Here is a 20,825-nt window from a genome sequence, read left to right on the forward strand (position 1 = left end):
TTCAGTATAGATGGTCCTCATCTTACAACCACAATTGAGCCACAAATTTCTGTTGCTTAATGAGACAGTTGTTAAATGAGTTTTGCCCCCTTTTCCGACCCGAATCACTGCAGTTGTTAAGTTAGTAGCACCACTGCTAAGTGAATCTGGCTTCCCCATTGACTTTGCTTGTTAGAAGGTCAGAAAAGGTGATCACATGACTTTGGGGCACAGCAACTGTCATAAGAGTCAGTTGCCAGGCATCTAAATGTTGATCACATGACCATGGAGATGTTGCAATTGTCATAAGTGTGAAAAATGGGCATGTCACTTTTTCAGTGCCATTGTAATTTTGATCGGTCACTAACGAACTAATCTTTACATCATAATTATATATTAATGTACTTTCTCTAAGACAAGAAATAAAGAAGTTATGATAAAAAGTTGGCAAATATTATTTTCTAGTCCTATACAGATACAACCCCTCCTTTCTAAAGTCTATGTAGATACTTGTTGAGAAATCAGAAGTAAAATCAAAGATAACTAGTTGTATTCCTGAAGCATACATGCGGAAAATCTCTATAAACATCAAATTAAAGCAAACTGTATTGCTCAAATTAGGTATATTAGCATATATATTTCTTAGCTATAATTATTTGTAGTACTTACAATGATTTGTCACTTTTGCATATTGGTGGTTGGGAATCAGGAACAATATCACTTAATTCATCTATGTGAAACATACATATTAAATTAGACATGAAAGGCAATCCTAATGAAGATTTTCTACACCAACATGAAAACTATTTTAAACCATGTCTACTGAAATATGTTGAGCAATTTACCTAATTTTTGCTTTCCATTAATATCTACATCTTCCTCACTGTGGATCATATTTTTCATTTTCTCAGCTGGAACTTCCTATATGTATACATAATAAATCACAAATATTATTAAGATGCATGCTTATTTATGTTATTTTCTACGCCAATTAGCTCAAGCACAAGATGTAAACAGCATATCCCCAATTAAAAGTGAATTCAATATTTTCTAATATTTCACACATATCTACGGCACTGTTATAAAACTATTTTCCCAAGCAACTTTGATATCCTCTTATGTCTACTTGCCAATCAATCTGTTGGAAGATTAAGCTGTCCTCTATTTTTTTCCCATATAAGGCTTGCTCTTTCTCTTGCAATTATTCTACTTAACTTTTGTTTCTTTCACTTTTTCTCTTTTTTTTAATGATTATTTTTTCATGAGATCCACTTTACCAAATTGGATTCTTATAAAAAATGTTGTGCTTCAAGTACAGAATTATTCAACTGTCTGGTATACTTCATTAATTTTCAATTTAAAAAAGCTTACTATTTGGGGGAATATGTAGCTTTTAACCAAACTCTGGAGGTTAGAAAAGATCCATGTAGTGGATCTTTGGGATGGATAATGAGTTCTTGTAAATTTTTATTGATTAATGAAATTTATATAGAGTGATATATTTAATGAAAACTTGTTTTAGAAATGTTTTAATGAGCTTATAACAATATAAATAGATAGAGAATGTTAGTTTATTTTTAATTATATAACCTGGATGAAACGATATATTAGTGAATGAATTGGTTTTAGAAGGATATTGATTTGATTATAATTTTTATAATCTAATGGAGAGCTCTTTAAGTTTAAGTTTAAATGTGTGAAAAAATATAGGTTTCTATAGATTGAAAATTTTTTATTGATTAATGTAGTTGATGGTTAGACATGGCAATGAATGAATTTATCTGAAAATGTATTAATTTGACTATAATATTCTATATAGAGAGGGAATTTTAAGAAATATTGTGTATATATTTATTATGTTATTGTTTGTTTTTTAAAAAATTGATCACCATGTTTCCACGTGGGTTCTTAAGCTGTGTTGGTGTAAAATGGAAAACTAATAAAAATTATTTAAAAAAAAAAGAAAAGAAAAGATCCATGTAGTTTTCAGATTGAAATTGCTGTACAAATCTAAAAGTTACCTTCTCAATGGAATTATTCCTGTTAAGAGCCTTGGTTGCAGAAAGTAGAGGTGCACAATTAGCTTCCCGGGCAGCTTTCATTGCTCTTGTCTCAGGTACTGAGAAAACATCATTTCTTTCCAATAAGCTTGTCATCTGAAGAGGGGTTTTAATCTTCCCTTTCCGTGGAGTTGCTGAGAAGGAACCCACAGTTCATTTCTTTTAATGCAACCTGTAGTGCTTTATGCCATTTCCACAAACATTACAATAAATGAATTCACTGTTTCATGGAAAAGAATTGCTCAAGGCATCCTTCAGATTTACAGCCAATTAACCAATGTTCATCACCTTGAGATCCTGCTTCATACAAGATTCTGATAAACCAAGAGCTACAAGTCAGTGGAAAACTAAGATGGGTTAAGTTAAGACACTGCACCCAACAGAGGAAGGGTATAAAACAGTCTGTATATAAACAAACTGCACTGTAGATGTTTGCATTAAAACATAGGGTATTGCTCTTTTCCAGAATCCATCACAGCTAGTAATTTGGGTGTTATCGTAAGAAAAATCCAGAGCAGAATTGCTTCCACAGAACTTGATTTCTACAAATGCTGCTTGATGAGTTTCCTAAACTGTGATTTTCTTTTGTCTCTTGTTGGCTGTGTGTCATTTAGGAACTTCCCTGCCTGATCCCTTTATCTGGAGTAAGGCAATGCATGAATCCGAATGGCTGGGATATTTTCACAACCTCCAGTGCTTATCCAGAATTCTGTTTCCATAGCACACAGGAGAAAATATTCCCTTTTAGGGATTATGGAACTCCCTAAATTCATACTATTTCCAAGGAGGCTTGGTTCTCTATTTCTTCATCAGAACCCACACACCTTAGTCTCCTCTTACATATAAAAATGTAACAGTCTAAGGCTGGAGAAGGAAGAAGTAAAATGATTCATCTCAGCCTATCAATTAAGTGTTTCTAGGTTATTTGGTTTCCACTGAATAATGGGAACATAATCTATCAACTCACTAGACCTTAAATGATACTACTTATGATACTCGTGCTAATAGCTCTATGTACAGGGAATCATAGAGTAAAAAAAATTACAAAATTTGAAGTGATTTTATGAGGTCATCTTGACCAACTTACAAACTCACTAACATCATTTCTAGAGGCTAATGATAGCTATTGACCCATGATGACAGAGGAACATTTTCTAAAAATAATAAAATACATTAGAAACATGCTGAATTAAGGCACAATACTATATGCCATTTTACTTACAAGTATTAATTAAGGAAAATGGACTCTGCACAGAAAACCTGGAAGTGGATGACAAAATCATTGATGCCTCAGACATTTTCCTTTTACCAGGGGTGGTCTTGAAATAAAATGAGAAGTATAATTTAACCTAGCATTCATACATTTAATTGAAGATGACAAAACAAGAATTCTTCTTTTCTATTTAAAAGCTCAAACTACCTTGGTTTGACCTGTTTGGAAGTCCATCTCCATTGTTTTTTTACTTGGATTTATCTCTGCCTGAGGACATTGAGAGAGATGTTTAGAGCAGAAATTATTTTTTTCTTCCTGTGATTTACATTCTTTCTCTTTCAAAGGTGATATCTGACTTTCTGGTACAAGAACCTAGTCATTTTAAATATGAAAAAAACCATTATTACTATGCTTTCAAATGAGACTAAACTCCAGCTAGCAATGAGGACATTTATATGACAAGATAGTTGGGTTTTTTTAGATCTTTCGAAACTCTAGCCCTGACCCATAATATATTAAGGATACTAATTAGTGATTCCCTTACTCTGGTTATTCCATAAGATACATCCCCCCCCCCCCTACCGTACTGACAATTGTCTGGATTTTTTTACATCAGAAAACTATGAGGTGATTGACTGGTCAACTGTTTGACTTATTGACCAGTAGATGGCAGCAAAGAGAGAGGAAGGGAGGTAAATGGGCTACATAAAACACCCATCAGCTTGCGTGATACCGCCTCTCCTTTTATTCTAACAAAGCTGCAAATGCAATATGTTCATTTTTAAACAAAATTCCCCATTAATTTCATAGGACATTAGTATAATAACGCTTAGAAATATTATGGTTCAGATTAAATCAGCCTATAATTTCTAATTGTTAAAAATTAACTTTACGGTTCTAACAGAGAGATCCTATATATTAGCAGGGCTTTTTTTCTCATAGAACGCCCAGAACGGAGTTCCGCACCTTTTTTGGATGGAACCTTATAGGGCAGGCAAGGTGGGTTGTATGACATGTGTGAGTTCCAGCACCTTTTCTTTTCTTTTTTTTTTAAGAAAAAAAGCACTGTATATTAGGATCCAATTTTTGCTGAATAGGGGCGAGATTAATTTTCTAAATAAAAGTTAGGTTTTTATTAAAGGCACGTTGACAAAAAAATAATTAAATCTACCGTATACCATTTGTAGCTTCAAAATTTGCATTCCCTATGTATTGCCCAGGTTAAACACATGTATTAAATATTTATCATTGTAACTGGAAAATTTACCTGTGATCCACTTTCATCAAAAACTACATGCACCATTGTTTTTGCAACTGACCCAGTATTCTTCCTTGTAAAGCCCTGAAGCAATAAATAGGCAAAAAAAGAAAGGCATTACATAAAAAGTTCATATTTTTTCTAGTTTAGTTTATTTTTATTTACATTACATATCATATTATGATAAAAATGTGATGCATTAGTTTTGTTGCTTTTTCTTTCACTTGGGAAACAAATCCTCCAGATTGCAAACAGTTACAAAATATTTTTTCAGTTCTTTCATTTTATCTTACTTGAAAGTAACACTACAAATTCAGTATTTTTTTTAAACAACTGGATGTGAAGAGTGTGTGCATGTACACATGTAGGCACACCTTTAAGTTGGTGTCGACTCCTGTCAACTACCTGGACAAATCCCTGTAGGTTTTTTTTTGACAGATTTCAGATGTGAAATCTTAGATTATCCAACTGGCTTTGTGCCTAAGGCAGGACTAAAACTCACAATCTCTGTTTGTAGTCTGATGCCTTAAGCAGAACACCAAACTGGCTCTGTAAAAAATGTGAACAGGTGTGTATTTCATTCCTTCCTTATTTTATGGTTGTTGTTATTATTCTGACAATAACTGCTGGAATTATGCTATCTTTAACTGAGTAGATACAGATAAGTATAACCAACTACAAATATAATAGTAAACAGTGGTTAGTAATTTTTATTCAAGAAGAGAAAAAGAAAAAGATGTTACCTGACATTTTGTAGCATCATAAACTTTTCTTATTGCATCCATAATTTCCAATGCAGAATCAAAATGCAAGATTATTTTCTCACCTTCCTGGGCACCAACAGACATTGAGTTGTTTAGATGTACCATTAACAATTTCTCTTTTTCTTTTTCTACACAGAAATGAAACATATTCTTTATTATTAAATAGTTGTTTATTTGGAAGTAACGTACTTGCTTTGCAAACATTGGAAAAAATTCACAATAAAATAGTAAAAGTTTTTCTGAAATAAAAATAGGAGTTCTGAATATCATACTTATCCTTAACATTCTGAATATAAGAAAAGCATTAAAATCTCAAGTACCTTCAATTAAGTAGGTCTTAACGTCTTCTTCTGGTATGCACACAGTTTCCCACTGTTGACCCTAGAAGTTAAATTTATGAAAAAAGTAAAGAAGTGTGATATTGCTTACTGTTATAGATTACAGCTGAAGATTTGGTGTAGTATTTCCAAAATATAGTTCTGCAGGATGCCAACTGTTTGTCAGTTAATGATATTAATTTTTATCTCCTTTAGATCAAAATTGGAATATGGATTTGATAGTAACTTTGCCAGAGTAGGATATATTTTTATGTACACACAATATTACAGCTTGAAATAATAGCAGCTATAAAACTCTTCTTCATCCCTCTTTTGTATTCCCAGACAATATGACACTTAGATGAGCAGACAGTTGCTGTTGAAAAGGAACAAATGTTTTGCCTGTGAATCAAGGGCTTTTTCCTATTATGAGCAGTAAGTATTAAGATGGAATTAAACAGCTAAGTAGATTTATCATAACAGCCTGGCAGTATGTGAGATCATACTAAATAGTCACTAATAACTGCTCTGGAATACCAATAGAGTGAAAAAAAGGTTTTCCAAACTTAACATTTAGCATTTAGGATGAAGAAAAATAACTCTTTTGGAGACTATCTAGATCCCATTGTCAGCAATATGGACTCTGTGATTTAGGAGGACTTTAATAACTTTAATAATAGCCAAACTAAGCAGAAAACTCAGAGGCATCAAGACCACATTAGAATGCATTTGCCTGCAAAATTTATTCTAATGTCCACTCCATCCTTACAAAGATTCATTCTATCCTTAAAAGTTAAGTCTGAGCAGCCAATTATCTTTTCATGACACTGGGGTAAGTATTAGATTAGTCTTTCAGTTTTTCTTGCCCAATTATAAAAATCAAATCCTAAATATGTTGTCAGTGGTTATCCTGATTTGAACAAAATAGAACAGCTTCATCATACACATGAAAATCCCACTGTATCTCCCATCCAGGAATCATTAGCAATAGAACTTAGATCATAACTATTGGGCTGGTAAGAAGATTGCTAGATAATGGAATGCCTAAGCAACAGCAATGGAAAGGGACTGATCTTCATCAGGGGGAGCATACATATATAAGCAGGGCTTTTTTTCTCATAAAACGCCCAAAATGGAGTTCCGGCACCTTTTTGGGATGGAATCTTGTAGGGTAGGCAAGGCGGGTTGTATGATGTGTATGGGTTCCGGCACCTTTTTTTTTTTTTTTTTTGAAAAAAAGCACTGTGTATAAGGTATTATAAAGCTTAATGGTTATTTAATTTGAAAGAAAGTATGCATCTGCAAAAAAAAAAAACCCACTGAGAAATGGGTTGATATTCTTTACCATCTATACTTTAAAAATCCTGGATTATTTTTTATATTTTAAAGATGATCATACTAAAATATAATTGGTAAGATGCAACATGGATGGATGGATGGATGGATGGATGGATGGATGGATGGATGGATGGAAGGAAGGAAGGAAGGAAGGAAGGAAGGAGCGAGCTTTTTTAACACTGACTTTCACAACAAACTATTCTGATTCTGATAACTAAAAAGGTTGTTACAATCTAAAAAAAGTTTGATACAATAAAGAAAACTTAACCTACTTCATCATCTGCAGCAACATAGAAGGATATACTTTTACTACCAACATTAAAGTCAATCCAACATTCTTCAAGGTTTTCATCTGCTGGCATCTGTAGCTATAATAGAACCAGATTTTTAAAAAAGAATCATTGTAAGTCTCTATATGTAAACCTTTTATAACACTCTGCAATGTTCTCATGTTAATAATTATGGGTTATTATGCCAAGGGTAAGTGTGTTCACTCTTCTTATGGAACAGCTTCAGTGTTTTATTTTAGTATTTAAACTTCAGTTTTCAATTATGTTTGAAAATAGGAGTTGTAATTTAATATTGGTTTCAAACTCTAGTTAAAGCACAAGGCCAGGACATAAAGCATAAATCAAAAGCACAAAGGCGAGGACTTAAAAGGAGGTGAGAAAAAGGATATGGAATTAATCGCCATTCTCAGTTTAGCTAAGTAGCTAATTTCTATCCTAAAATAGCTTATGTCTGAACAGGCCCTCTATGCTGTACTGATGTCTACATTCAAATGACTAGTTCTGATACTAGTTTAAGAACATTCTGTTCCCATTTCTAAATCAAAACTCTTTGAATTATTAGCAGTCAAATGCAAAATTCCTGAATTCAAATAAAGCATCATGATGTTTCAAATAATATATTGTATACATAGTCAAAAGAAAAGAACTTACCTCATGTTTATCCAGGGCAGCTGATAAACAAGGATAGGTAAATACCCTGTAAGAGAGTACAGTATTCTCATAATAAAAGTAGTTTAATTGCTTCTTTCTTCATCTCTACTTAGAAAAATAGAATTTCCAATTCCCATCAACCTTTTCCTTGAGGAAAAAAGTTTAAACATACACTACTGATAAAATTACACATGATTTTCTCTCCATAAGATATATGGAATTATTACTTATTATGCAATTGGTTTTATCCGAGCTTTTGCCATACAATAGGATACACTCTCAAAACACTGGTAAGATAAAATTTATAGGATGCACTAATTATGTTTCATTAACACTAATGCTACATCTAGATTGCTGATGTTGGCAACATGAATAACAACTTCAAAAGAATGATCTTGTGACTATTTTTTCAACTTATGAAAAGCCATACTTGGAGTATATTTTGTAATTAGAAATCTACATTTGGTTAATGTTATGCATACCTTCTTTTGTCTCCAAGCATGCCATTAACTTGGTTAAGGAACTTCCTGCAGTCCTGTTTAAAAAGAAAAGTAGTATAAGTCCTTTGACAATTTTCCTATTTTGAAAGAACCAGTATTTGAATATGACTTACTGTTTCAAATTCAGAATCTTTAATTTGTTTAAATGCACTGCTGACAAAATCCATTGGAAACCACTGGATTGCCAGCTCTCTTCTTTGTTTTTCTGATGTCATTCTGCATAATGCTTCAGTAATGGCAACTTGAAGATCATAGTCTATAATATATATGATAGGAATATTACCATAAAGCCTTTTGATAGTGATTAATTATTACTGCCTGCAAATTAATTAAGTTTGTGTGTATGTGTGTGTGTGTGTGTATACACATACAAACAATACATAGAGTTTGTTGCATATATTTGAAGTACTCAGACTGTTATTCATAGTATGAATATACTTGTGGACAGGTTTCTTAGCACTCACAAGAATCTCTGCCATCCTACTTGAATTTTTAAAAGGATCCTTTCCTTCTAACAAAATGGGAAGATGGCTTGTAGGCCAGCACTACTTGGATTTTCAAGAAAGCTTCAAGGTCTACCTAAATCTCAGAGATATTCCTACAAAATAAAAATGGTGGCTGGCTATTCCTCAGTTCCTTATTTGAAAGTATCCCTACCTCTTAAGAAAAAGAAAAACCATCTTATGAAATGGTCTACCCCCTGCTCTTAAAATTCAAAACCCAATCTCTTTGAACCCTCTGACTTAAGTTGAAGGTAGGTGCTGGATTTAAATGATATATAATGTAGTCAAAATAAAGCAACTAAAGAATAAAATTGATATGCAAATAAGTAAACTAATGAATTAAGAACGTTGATGTATTAATGATTGGGTGGAATATAATGAACGAAACAATGGCTCCACTGTGAAAGTTCTGTATCACTGATCCTATGAAAAAGATTGTTTCCGTGTGTGGCATGGAAGCTATAGAAAACTTCTAAAACACATACACTTAGCATTAAGCAGCTCTGGATAACATTAATACATATGTTGAAATCATAATCTGTGCTTACCCCCAGCATCCAAAATTCTTTTCCCCATATCATTCCTGTCAAACAAATACTGTGATTCAGTTTGATTGGCTTTTTAAACATTACTTACATTACATAATGTCTGTTTATCTAATTTATAGGCCACCTGTTGACTCTGGACAACTTACAACTGAAAGTAAAAAAAAAAAAAAGACAAAAAAACAGACCAGAGGCAGTCTGAAGTAAACGTATAAACCCCCAAAACTCCATCCAATAGGGACTGAACTATTACCCTGCCCAAAGTCTAGAAGAGCAATCAGGTCTGTAATAGCATCTTGAATGTCATCAGATTGGATGTCAACCAGTTCTCAGAGGATTTAGTATTTTCAATCTATATTTCCAGATGATGCCAGAACTAAGAACAATCTAGGCATGAAGCATTTTTAAGAATTATTTTTTAAAAGTCTGCATGTATCCAAACTTATTTGCATGTATTGTTTTTGTTAATAATGATTTGTTTGTAGCTTTTGATTCTATAAAAAAAGTACAAAGAAGAAATGTTTGATATAATAATAACTATTGATATGATTTAATCATCATTACTTTTAATAATATATATTATTTATTATTGGATTTATATCCTACATTTCCCCCTTTTTATATTTGCCTCTGTCCCATGGACCGATCTCTCCTTTTCAGAGCTTTTAAGGTTAGGAGTGAAATTATAGATACAGACTGTATGTACTGTATTTATTAATCAATTTTCTCTTAATCAGGACAATTTAGCTATGGTATGATTTTGTTCCATGGGAGACATACCATTAAGAGTATTTGTAAGTTCTATTTCTTCAGGAAAGAAACTCCTGTTATTATTGGATTGTGTCAATTAATCTATAAGGGTTACAGAAATATTCTTACAATATGTAGTTATTCAACCTCTCTTGCTTGAAGGAGACATTTAAATTGATAAACTGCCTGTGTCTTATTAACAGAATCAAAAGTTACCAGTGGTCTTGCTGACACAACATTATAATACAAATATTACATCTTTAAAGTATCATCCGAAACAAGTGAGATGAAAATTTGAAGAAGACACCCCAAATATAATCTTTATTCCATCTGTGAGAAGAAGGTTTTGGAAAGTGCCATGGGATATCCATAAACCAATTTAAACTGCGTATAAGTTGTGCCTTATTTAAAATACTGCATATTATTCTTAATTAATAGATCGGTGTCATATTTATATCAGCTTTTAAAGATTAACTTTAAAAATGTTTCATTTTGAACAAATTCCGATTAAACTTAAATGAAATGATCTTAACATGAAATAACATTATCCTAATAAGATTTTAGGTTTCCACAAGGGACCCAAGTGTTATACTAAAGTGAAATTTGAACATTATATTAAAGTTAATTACATGACTCGTAGCATTTCCTTTGTAGAAATTGTTTTCTTTCTAATATCTCGAGGCATAGCAGTAAGCATGGTATTCAGTTTTCTTACTGCCTAAAGATAATAAAAAGAGGTAATTGAATATTAAGCATATTAAAAAGAGAAACTCAGTATGAGGCCCAAAACATCTTTAAATAACCACATAATGTAATGAAGGAGATTTTAGTTTTAATTAGTTTGCTTCCCGAGAGTTAGTTGTACTACATGCAATTGTATTTACTAGCACATTAAAGGCAATCAATGGAGCAAAGAGAAGACCTTCTCTTACAAGGGAAGTAAATTTTGACACAATCACAGTGACCATCTAAACTAATTTATTGAAAAATAAACCATGGAATCAAAATCAATGGTTGCCAGAATCAATGCTGAGCAGGAGGTGGTATCAAACCTAAGGTTTCATTCTGTGGGGTTTCTCAGGGCTCCATATTCTTATCTCTATTTAATATTTATAAGAGACTTATCTCCCTGGTGAAGTCATCCAACTGTATGAGGTCAGTTATCATCAATACAGTAATGCCCAGTTGTACATCTTGACCCCTGGCTTTACCAAGTGACACCATCAAGGTTCTGCCATATTGTCAAGAGACTATTGAGGTCTGGATGGGAAGAAATAGCCTGAGGATCAATTCTAGTAGGACTGAACAGTGGGGGTGCGGGGTTTTCCAGGGACTCTCCAGCTTTAGTTTCTGGATAGCACTGCATTTCTCTACATGTAACCTATGTTTTGAAACTCCTCCCAGTCCTGCAGTTCTGCTCAAAGAGGCAGTAGTAATGGCTAGAAGGGTCTTCACAGAGAGTCAACTTCTGTACCAGTTGGACTTAGGCTAGGTTGTTTAGATTACTGTAATAGACCTTATTTGGAACTGCCCTCAAGGCCACTCAAAAGCTACAGCAGCACAAGTGGTTATGGGCACATCTGATACACCTATACGACACCTCTATTTGCAAGTTGCGCTGGTTGCCAGTTGGTTTCCAGGTGTAATTCAAGGTGCTGAAAGTATCTATAGAGTCCTTTGTGGTTCAGAACCTAGATATTTGGAGGCCATTTTTCTTTAATTGTTTCTGTTTAAGATCACAAAAGGTCAATGTGCTTGGAATCTTAACTAACTAAACAATGGCATCTTATAGGCATACCATTTCTGTTGACCTGCCTGTCTTCTGGGACAGTATTTCTCTTGAGGTCCATAAAGCCCCAACTCTGCTATCATTCACAAGGTCTTAAAAGCTAACTCTTCCAATAGACACTTGCCCAGAGCAATATTGTAAACTTACTGCAGTGTGATGTAATTTCTGCCTTCCCAGTATATGATTGTTTTATCTTTTTGTTTCTTCCTTATTATTACGATCTGCTTTTTAAACTGTTTATTATCTTAAACTGCTCTGCAGTCGGACAAATAAATACATGCATATAATGCAATAGCATTACCCTATTTTATTTTTATTCCACTTTTATTACTTTTATAAATAACTCAAGGTGTCAAGCGATACATAATAAAATTCAAATAGTTTCAAATAATGTACAGGTAGTCCTCGACTTATAACAGCAATTGAACCTGGAATTTTGATCGTAAGTCATGGGATTGTTAAATTCAGTCACCATGTGACTAGACTTGTTTTTATGACCATTTTTATGATGGTTGTTAAGTGAATAACTGTGGTCATTAAGCAACTCATAAGATCATAAGTCCAAATCCAATTTAACCAAAAGGCATTTTTTGCTGAAAGACAGAAACAAAGTTGCAAATTGTGATCATGTGACTAGACACTGTAATTAGCTGTAAATACAAGCTTGCCTGCCAAGTGCCTGAAATGCAATCATGGGACCACTGAGGTGATGCAACAATCATAACTTCAAGGATGTGTCATAAGTAACTTTTTTCGAATCTGTCATAACTTCAGTCAATTGCTGTGTGACTGGTCATAAGTCAAGAACTACCTATAGTACAGGATATTCAAAAAGATGAGTATGTAGATACTAGAAATTATAGAAGGGAATAAATAGGTAAATAAAGTACATTAATGAATGAATTTATCTGTATGGTTAATTTAAATCAATACAGTAGGGTTTTTTAAAAAACAAACAAATTTCATCTTTTCCCAATATTTAGAAATGAAGCTTGAGTACTAGTTACATGTCTAATAACCTATTCAAATATCTGAAACACAGTAGATTAATATTGCAATTAAAACATAGCAAGATAGCCAGTTCAAGTTTAAAAGCCACAGAAGATAATATTAGAAAGAATTCTTACCTCCTGCTGAATATAAATACTAATTCTCTTATCAGCTGCAAGAGCACTTATTCGCAATATAAAATTTTCAAGTGTTTGAATTTTACCTAGATGAAAATATAAGGCGTTATTTACAGAATTATATAATTGAAGTTCAAAGGCATTCACAAGCATTGATATAAAAGAATATTCAAGGCAAAATACCTTTAAATTACAAAATATTAGGTCAAAAACTGTAACATAATTGATTTTCAAACATACCTTCACTGCTCGTATCATGTACTATCTACAATTAAAATAAACAATATATTAAAATTACTCTGCACACAGAAAATAACTGTTATACCATAGTTCTGGATAGAACATACCACATTGTTTCAGATGTTTTTTTCAAAAAACAATAAATACTGCATTTCTTTGGATATACATACATGGGACCTATTCTTTTGAGATTAATATAAAAAGGAATTCCTAAGTAGTCATCATCTGCATATGGTAAGAACTGAAATTAAATATGTACTTTAAGTTTTTGTTTAGTAAATCTCAACCCATCTTATTCTAGGCATATCAATGAGGAAAAATAAAGTCAAATATGAAAAAAGCTTTTCAAAGTAATATAAATATTAAATTTATCACATAATTTGTGAAAGAATACACATGGGATATATTTACCATTAGGACATCAAAGAAATCTTCAAAAAGAGTAGTAAATGCCTCATTACATTCACAGTCTTTATTTTTCAAAATCTCTTTGGCTTTTTCAAACCAATTAACCATGTAAAGAAAGAAAATAAAAATTTGTACAATCATTATGGTTATTTGTTCATTTATATACAAAAGACAATTGTAGAATAACATTAAAAATGTTAAACCACTCAGCAGTCAAACATATGCAGATATCATGCAGACCTGCTAGCTAATTAGTCTTAGAATTATTTTCCAATATTATATACTTATCTTTTGAATAAGACCATATTCAATCATTGCTGGAAACCCAACTTCACCTAATATGTTAATATTTCTGCCATGGTTCTGAAGAATATTCAGCAAAGTGGAAACATTGTTAACTTCTTCACTGTCAAGTTGCTGAAATTTTTAAAAAAGTGCATGTAAACAAAAACAAGACTTGTTTCAGTTTTTATGCAAAAATCCATATTTAATACAATAACAAAATGTGGAGCTTTGAATTCTATAACAATTATATACTATTTTAACAAATTTAACAACGATATACCTGCACATCAATAGAAAGTTTCAGTCAAATCTGCATTAAGTTGTTCTGTTTACATTTGTACCATGCAGAGATTGTGTCAGTTGTTTATTTGGGAGTTTATTAAAAATACAGTTTAACAAGGAATGCCTAAACTGACATACAACTGTATTTGAGTTTTGAAATTTTGTGACTTATCAAAATCACATTGCTGACTGCCATAATAAAACTATCACTCTGATTCTGGGGACTCCTTGGATACTCCTTTCCAATTTTAAAGAAAATCTAGGCATTGGTAAAAAAAAAAAATTCCCTCTATGATGATAAGAGTACCATCTTTAGATAAAGCCTAAAGGGGCAAAATGGCACAGGGAGTGAACAGAGAGGGAATACAGCTAGTCCTCGACTTACATTTCATTTACTTTCAAAGTTACAAAGGCTCTGAAAAAAATGACTTATGACCATTGCAGCATCCCCATGATCAATTTTGTGATCAAAATTCAGATGCCTGGCAACTGACTCATATTTATGACGGTTGCAGTGTCCTGGGGTCATGTGAACTCGTTTTCCAACCTTCAACAAGCAAAATTAATTGGGAAGCCAGATTCACCTAACAATCATGTTACTAACTTAACCACTGTATAGCTGTGGCAAGAAAGGTCGTAAAATGGAGCAAAACTCATTTAATGCACATCTCACTTAACAACAGAAATGTTGTGGTTATAAGTTGAGGACTACCTGTATTTCTTTTCCCTTCATCCTTTGTTGGAACAATGCTAGAAATTGTTCAGATCAAGCAAGTCATATACCTCTAGATTGCAAATTGCAAAGATGTTTCTAACACACAGGAACATATGCAAAGCACTTTTTACAAACAGTCACAGAGGGAGCATCTTTTTTCAGGCGTGTGTGACTATTTTAAAGCCATGGAAGCAAAGTCATTATTTATGTACAGGCACACAAAGACTACCAGAAGCAGCTTCTGAAGAAGCCAGATGAGCCTAAGAAAAAATGTGTCTGCTTGCAAAATGTACCTTTAAAAGAATTTGCACAGCCCTGAGTTTTCCTGGTGGTCTCCGATTTAAGTGTTAACTAAATCTGAAATGATTTAGCTTTTTGAAATTAATCAGTATTGGCTAGGTAAGTCACTTAACTAACTGAAGGATACTAACCACTTAAGGACCGTGAAGAAGCAGAATATTGACATTTATGATATTTGTGGCTGGAGAAAATCATCAAAAAATTCAGCTTAGAGTTCTCATCTGAAGCACAAATGATCGGGCTCCAATGATCATACTTTGCACCTTGAAAAGTCTATAATGCTTTGAAAGTTGGAAGGAATGAGAAGATATCCAGCAACAAAGTGGAAGGATTCAGTTACAGTACAAATGGGCACACTGTTGGAAGACCTCAAGCACCAGGTTAGGGAATTATTGTCCTAGACTCGAGAAATCTATTTGAGCCAATGGCAACTTAATAGCACATAATCAGTCGAACAATCAATCACTGCCACCTAGTAATCCTAAATATGTACTGCATGCTTTTCATCCTCAAGGTATGATGTTGCATTGATAATATTATGAAATTTTATAATACTGTGAAGAGTTTTAAAAGTTAAAATTATTTTAAACTATATTTTATATAAATTCCCATCTTAATTTATATAGTTCAAAAAAGATTTCATCACCTGGCATATAAGCTTGTCTAATTTGTTGAGAAACTGCTTACTGCATTTATGGGAAATATCATCAGGAAAATCTGTTTCCAAAAACTGTTGCAATGCGTGAAAATCATGTTTTCTTATAGCTTCATCTACACATTTTTCAAGCTGTCAAAAATATATATAAATATTACTTTAGTACACGGTATTCAACCATAATTTCCATCATGATATATTTGATTTATGAGTGGGGCACAGATGGAAAAATAGAGAATTATTTAAAGTGGATAACTATAAAACAAGTATAGCAAGTTTCTTGACAAAACTGCATGTTAAATAATGGACAATCAATGATACCATTTTTTACTTCTGTTCAATTGTATCCAATTCTTAGAACTGTCTGGACAAGTCACTGCAGTTTTTTTGCCAAGGTTTTCTGGAGGTGCTTTGCCATTGCCTCCTTCTTAGGACTGAGTGAAAGTGACTAGCCCAAGATCACCCAGCTGGCTTCATGCCTAAGGTGAGGCTAGAACTCATGGTCTCATGGTTTATATATAGAAAAACCTTGGTGACACAGTGATTAGAATTCAATCCTGCAGGCTACTTCTGCTGCCTGCCTGCAGTTTGGCAGTTCGATTTCCACCAGCTCAAGGTTGACTCAGTTTTTCATTGGTAAAATGAGGACCCAGATTATTGGGGTTAGGGTTAGGGTTACAATCAGAAGAAACAGATCAAGCCATACCTGTCCTTCACGCTTAACAGGCATTTTGGCTCTTTCATATACTTAAGCAATATAATCTAAAAAGACAGAAAAAAATGAGTGCATATTATATAGTTACATTTGTATCTGCACAATTATATTTAATGTAGAAAAGTAGGACAATTTATTAATAATTTGTTCATTTAAAATAGTCTGTATTAAAATAATCAAGATTTTTTTAAATCAAATCTCTTTAAACAGCTGCTTTATGTCACCAAGCATTTAGTAATCATTTTTTGTCCTAAAGAAAATTTATCTATGTGGTCACTGAGAGCTGACACTCAATTGATGGCACATAATCAAAAACAAACCATTCCTTCATACTAATAAGGTAAAGATAGAAACTATCCAGCTATTTTGAGAAGCTGTCTTTATTAAGGTTTTTCCTCATCCATCAGCCATCCAGCAACTATTTCATGATGCTACAGACAAGACTAGAAGCAGGGCTATAATTATTCAATTAAAAGACCAAAATTGATGGTTTCTTTCTGAAATGCTTTCATCCCATTTACCTTAATAGAAACAGAAACATCTAGCTACATTTCAACTATTATTTTATTTTTTCAATAAGTGTCATAAATAAAAATTAAAAAATAAAACTCTTATAGCTGGCCATCAAAAGAATTATAGAAAAATATAATAAGATTATATAGCATAAGGATTTTATGCCTGAATTATTTTTGTGTTTTTTATTTTATCCTATTTCATTTTATATAATGTTCTTAAATATAAAAACATAACAAAAAGCTTCATTTTTATGATTGTACTTCTAAGCCATATTTGCAAGTCTAGAACAAACTTTATAACAAAACAAAAACAGCATGACTTAAATGATACTGATACAATACAGATATTTTTACCACTGACCTGGAATGACTATTGAATTCACTGTTTATTTGTTAGATAAAGCACAAATACTAATCAAATAAATATGCAACAAAAATATAAATGTGTGACAGAATCTCCAAGCACCAATCAGTTTAAGTCTGTTGAAAAACAAAAGTTTCTGTTGTTTTTGTGAATAGCAGAATGGAAAGTGCCCTCCAAGTCTCTGGAAGCAACACGTAATATGGAAACCAGCATGGAGAAAGTTTATACATCAATGTGTCGTGCAAATTTAAAAAACTGGATTTAGCAAACCAAGGTTATGTTAAACAACAAGTGTTATACTAACAACCATATTCAGTAAATAGACTGCAAAAGGCAAAAGGTCTTAAATAGAATTCTCAAATTACACTAAACCAATAATTATTGAATCAGCCTCCATGGAGGCAAATGGGGTGAGGAATGATGGCCACCGGAAGCACCAATCCTGGGGCTTCTGTCTCTCCCCTGCAGCCTTGCAGAAGCACACAACGATCCTGGGGCTTCTACCAAGCTCCAGCTGACACTTCCTTAGCCTTGTGCAGTGCTGACGCCTTCAGCTCATTCCCCTCCCCCACTACACTTGTCTAGGATGGTCACATACCTGCTAGGTGCCAAAGTACCACCAGTGGTATGCATACCATCGGTTGAAAAGCTTTGCACTAAGGGACAGGGTTTCAATTGTGCCCACCATTTTGATCTTTTGGCCCCATGTAGCTGCTTTGAATGACACAACGGCAGAATATTTACCTACTTCATTTTGTCACAGTATGACAACAGAAAGCCCCTTCAAAGAGTCTCAAAAGCTTTGGAAACCATAATTGTACAAGGACACCGATTCATTCCTAACAAGTTTGGAAAGTGATAGTACCTCTTCCGACTGTTTTGTAGAACAATCCAGTCTTTTATTAACTTTTTATTGTATCTTTAAAATATGAAAGAGGTTTGATGGCTTTCTCCTGAAATAAGGCCACAGTTGGGTTAATTAAAAAAATTGGAAACTCAGCTATACAAACCAGTGAGTAGTTAACACAACATACTAAACAAGGAATACCCAGACCATATGTTAGCTTTGTGTGCCACACAAAACATCTGCTATGTCTATTTCAGGATATTCAGAACAAAATGTATGCTTGTTAGGGAAGTAATTAATTTAAGGAGATGGAAGTTGAAAGATGAGAAAAACTAGTAAGAATATGTTTTTAGATTATAACCTAAGCATAAGGCTGATATTTTTGTAAATTTTAGACCATTTTCATGCTAGGATAGACACGCTAATGTCCTCCAGAAGTTTTGGACTTCAACATTAACCATCAGTGTAATAGTCAATGGTAATGGAAGACTGGATCTAAATACAATGTTATTTACTGCGATTACCCTGTAGTGAATTATTGGGCTCTCCATACTTTAAAAATTATTTACAAGTTGTTCTGACCTTGCCTGAGCACTGTATTCCTTAAAGCAGTATTTTTCTCAGGCTAATAAAAGCATAGCTGCTTTAAAGCAGAGGTCCCCAACCTTTTGGGCACCAGGGACCAGTTCTGTGGAGATAGGTTTTTCTGTGGACTGGAAGAGATGTTTCATGTACTTCCTGCATCCCGCGGATGGGGCTTTGCTTGTTTGTGTGACCCGGGTGCTGGCATGCCACGGTCCAATACCAGTCCATGGATCAGGGGTTGGGGACCCCTACTTTAAAGGATTAAAATTACTGTAATATGGCACAGCAGATGCATTTTTTTTTTCACCAATTCAGAAGCTGGCAAAAGGAATGGCTTAATTGTGCAAGGTTTGATGCATTCAGAACCCTAATGAACTATGCCCTTCAATGACCTTATTCAACAAGAAAAATCACTGAGACAGGTCTTCTTACTGCCACAGCAAAGACTGTGTAGTGCTATAAAAATTAAAGGTTTCCTTATTGAGCTGCAATCCTCCGGCCATATGCAGTGTTTTGCTTAACAATGCAAAAATCAACCCCACTGGTTCTTCAAGGATGCTCTATTGCCAGTCAGTCTGTAGCAATGTGATTCCAAATCCCACTGACCTTTCTTAGCTTTTTCAGATCACTGCACCTCTATTGTGATTGTCAAACCCTAACACATCCTTAAGAAGGAAACAGGACGAGAATAATATTGAGGCAGGGTATTCAGTATGCACCACAGAAAAGCCGAAAGAGGAAGGAAAGCATTGGTGTCAAGCAGCGTAGGTCAAAAAAGTCAAAACGGCAGCCACAACCAAGCCTCACAGAAAAGGTGAAGGTGTGATTGCAGTTTGGAAGCCGTCAGCTTGACTTTTACTGACCATGCCCTGCGGATACCTCCGCCCTCTCGTCATTTCTTATTCCCGAGGCGGTGGAAGGACAATCAGGCCCTATTATCGATGGAAACTCCACTAAGAAATGGCATTACTACCGCGGCAGAGCATGCGAGGAAGCGCGTGAAAAGGTCAGAACGCACAATCGGCTTCCCTCACAAGCTCCGCCACGATCCGCGGGGCTGACAAGAACCTTCGAGGGGCGCCACTCCCTCCCTCAGCCAATCAACGCAGAGCGAAGCGTTTTTTGTTCCAATCGCTAGTTCCGTGGCCTCAGGAACCAATCACGAGGATGATAGGTGCCTGAAGAGGCGGGGGGAAGCGGCTCTTTATACCTTCGCCGGCACACTCTCTTGCCCCGCCCTCTGCGCCGGTTCGGCCAATCAGATGGCGACTACTCAAGGGCGAATAACGGTTTTTCAATTGTCGTCGGCGTCGCGTGCTCTTTCTTTGTCTCTTGACGGGGGGACTGCGCCTTCCTTTCACCTCACGCCTTTCGAGCTAAAAGTCCTCATGACTATAATGTTGTTGCATAAATTCTCCCAGATCTACAGTCTTATCACCTATGTTTCGTGAACTCACGCGCTTCCAAGAATATTTTCCAAGGGTTTCCCGTGAACTCTAGAGCGATCGCTTCGCTGCGCTCCCGCCCTTGACTTTCCCTTTTAATAATGATACATTGAAGGGCTTCCCCATCACACGACTCTCCTGGATGACTTTTAGATATATTTGACTACGATTCCGATCCCCCCAGTAATAGCAAGGTTTTTTGCCTGACGGCTTCAGAAGCTGGGAGTGGCAACCTTGGGCTTAAACCGAGAACCTTAATATTTGCGGCAAAGTAAGGCAACAAGATTCACTGGTTGCTCTCCCCAACAGAGGACTGAACATAGGTTTAATCCACAAGATTCACACAACGGACTAAGCAATTCATTCAGTTTGCTTGGTTTTGGTT

The 20,825-nt window shown here is 34.3% G+C and overlaps 1 protein-coding gene across 3 annotated transcripts in view; it reads right to left on the reverse strand.

Moving 5' to 3' along the window:
- Positions 1-20,031, reverse strand: part of SYCP2 (synaptonemal complex protein 2) — a 50,013-nt gene extending 29,982 nt beyond the window's left edge. For 2 of the 3 annotated variants that reach the window (XM_039357046.1, XM_039357034.1), the window contains exons 1-21: positions 19,602-20,031; positions 16,676-16,731; positions 15,961-16,101; positions 14,021-14,149; positions 13,736-13,840; positions 13,325-13,349; positions 13,085-13,170; positions 10,798-10,886; positions 9,422-9,456; positions 8,484-8,626; positions 8,353-8,405; positions 7,871-7,916; positions 7,202-7,297; positions 5,595-5,655; positions 5,254-5,402; positions 4,520-4,594; positions 3,460-3,624; positions 3,262-3,358; positions 2,001-2,173; positions 825-900; positions 649-709 (exon numbers count right to left, since the gene is read on the reverse strand). In XM_039357046.1, coding sequence (XP_039212980.1) covers positions 649-709; positions 825-900; positions 2,001-2,173; positions 3,262-3,358; positions 3,460-3,624; positions 4,520-4,594; positions 5,254-5,402; positions 5,595-5,655; positions 7,202-7,297; positions 7,871-7,916; positions 8,353-8,405; positions 8,484-8,626; positions 9,422-9,456; positions 10,798-10,886; positions 13,085-13,170; positions 13,325-13,349; positions 13,736-13,840; positions 14,021-14,149; positions 15,961-16,101; positions 16,676-16,699 — 1,829 coding nt within the window. In that variant the 5' untranslated portion in view covers positions 16,700-16,731; positions 19,602-20,031. The remainder of the gene's footprint in view (positions 1-648; positions 710-824; positions 901-2,000; positions 2,174-3,261; positions 3,359-3,459; positions 3,625-4,519; positions 4,595-5,253; positions 5,403-5,594; positions 5,656-7,201; positions 7,298-7,870; positions 7,917-8,352; positions 8,406-8,483; positions 8,627-9,421; positions 9,457-10,797; positions 10,887-13,084; positions 13,171-13,324; positions 13,350-13,735; positions 13,841-14,020; positions 14,150-15,960; positions 16,102-16,675; positions 16,732-19,601) is intronic. The other variant, XM_039357041.1, reaches the window with a different exon arrangement.
- Between the last annotated feature and the right edge of the window lie 794 nt (positions 20,032-20,825).

The sequence above is a fragment of the Crotalus tigris genome, unplaced genomic scaffold (genome assembly GCF_016545835.1).
Source record: "Crotalus tigris isolate CLP2741 ecotype Arizona unplaced genomic scaffold, ASM1654583v1 scf7180000017575.500234, whole genome shotgun sequence".
Lineage (NCBI taxonomy): Eukaryota > Metazoa > Chordata > Lepidosauria > Squamata > Viperidae > Crotalus > Crotalus tigris.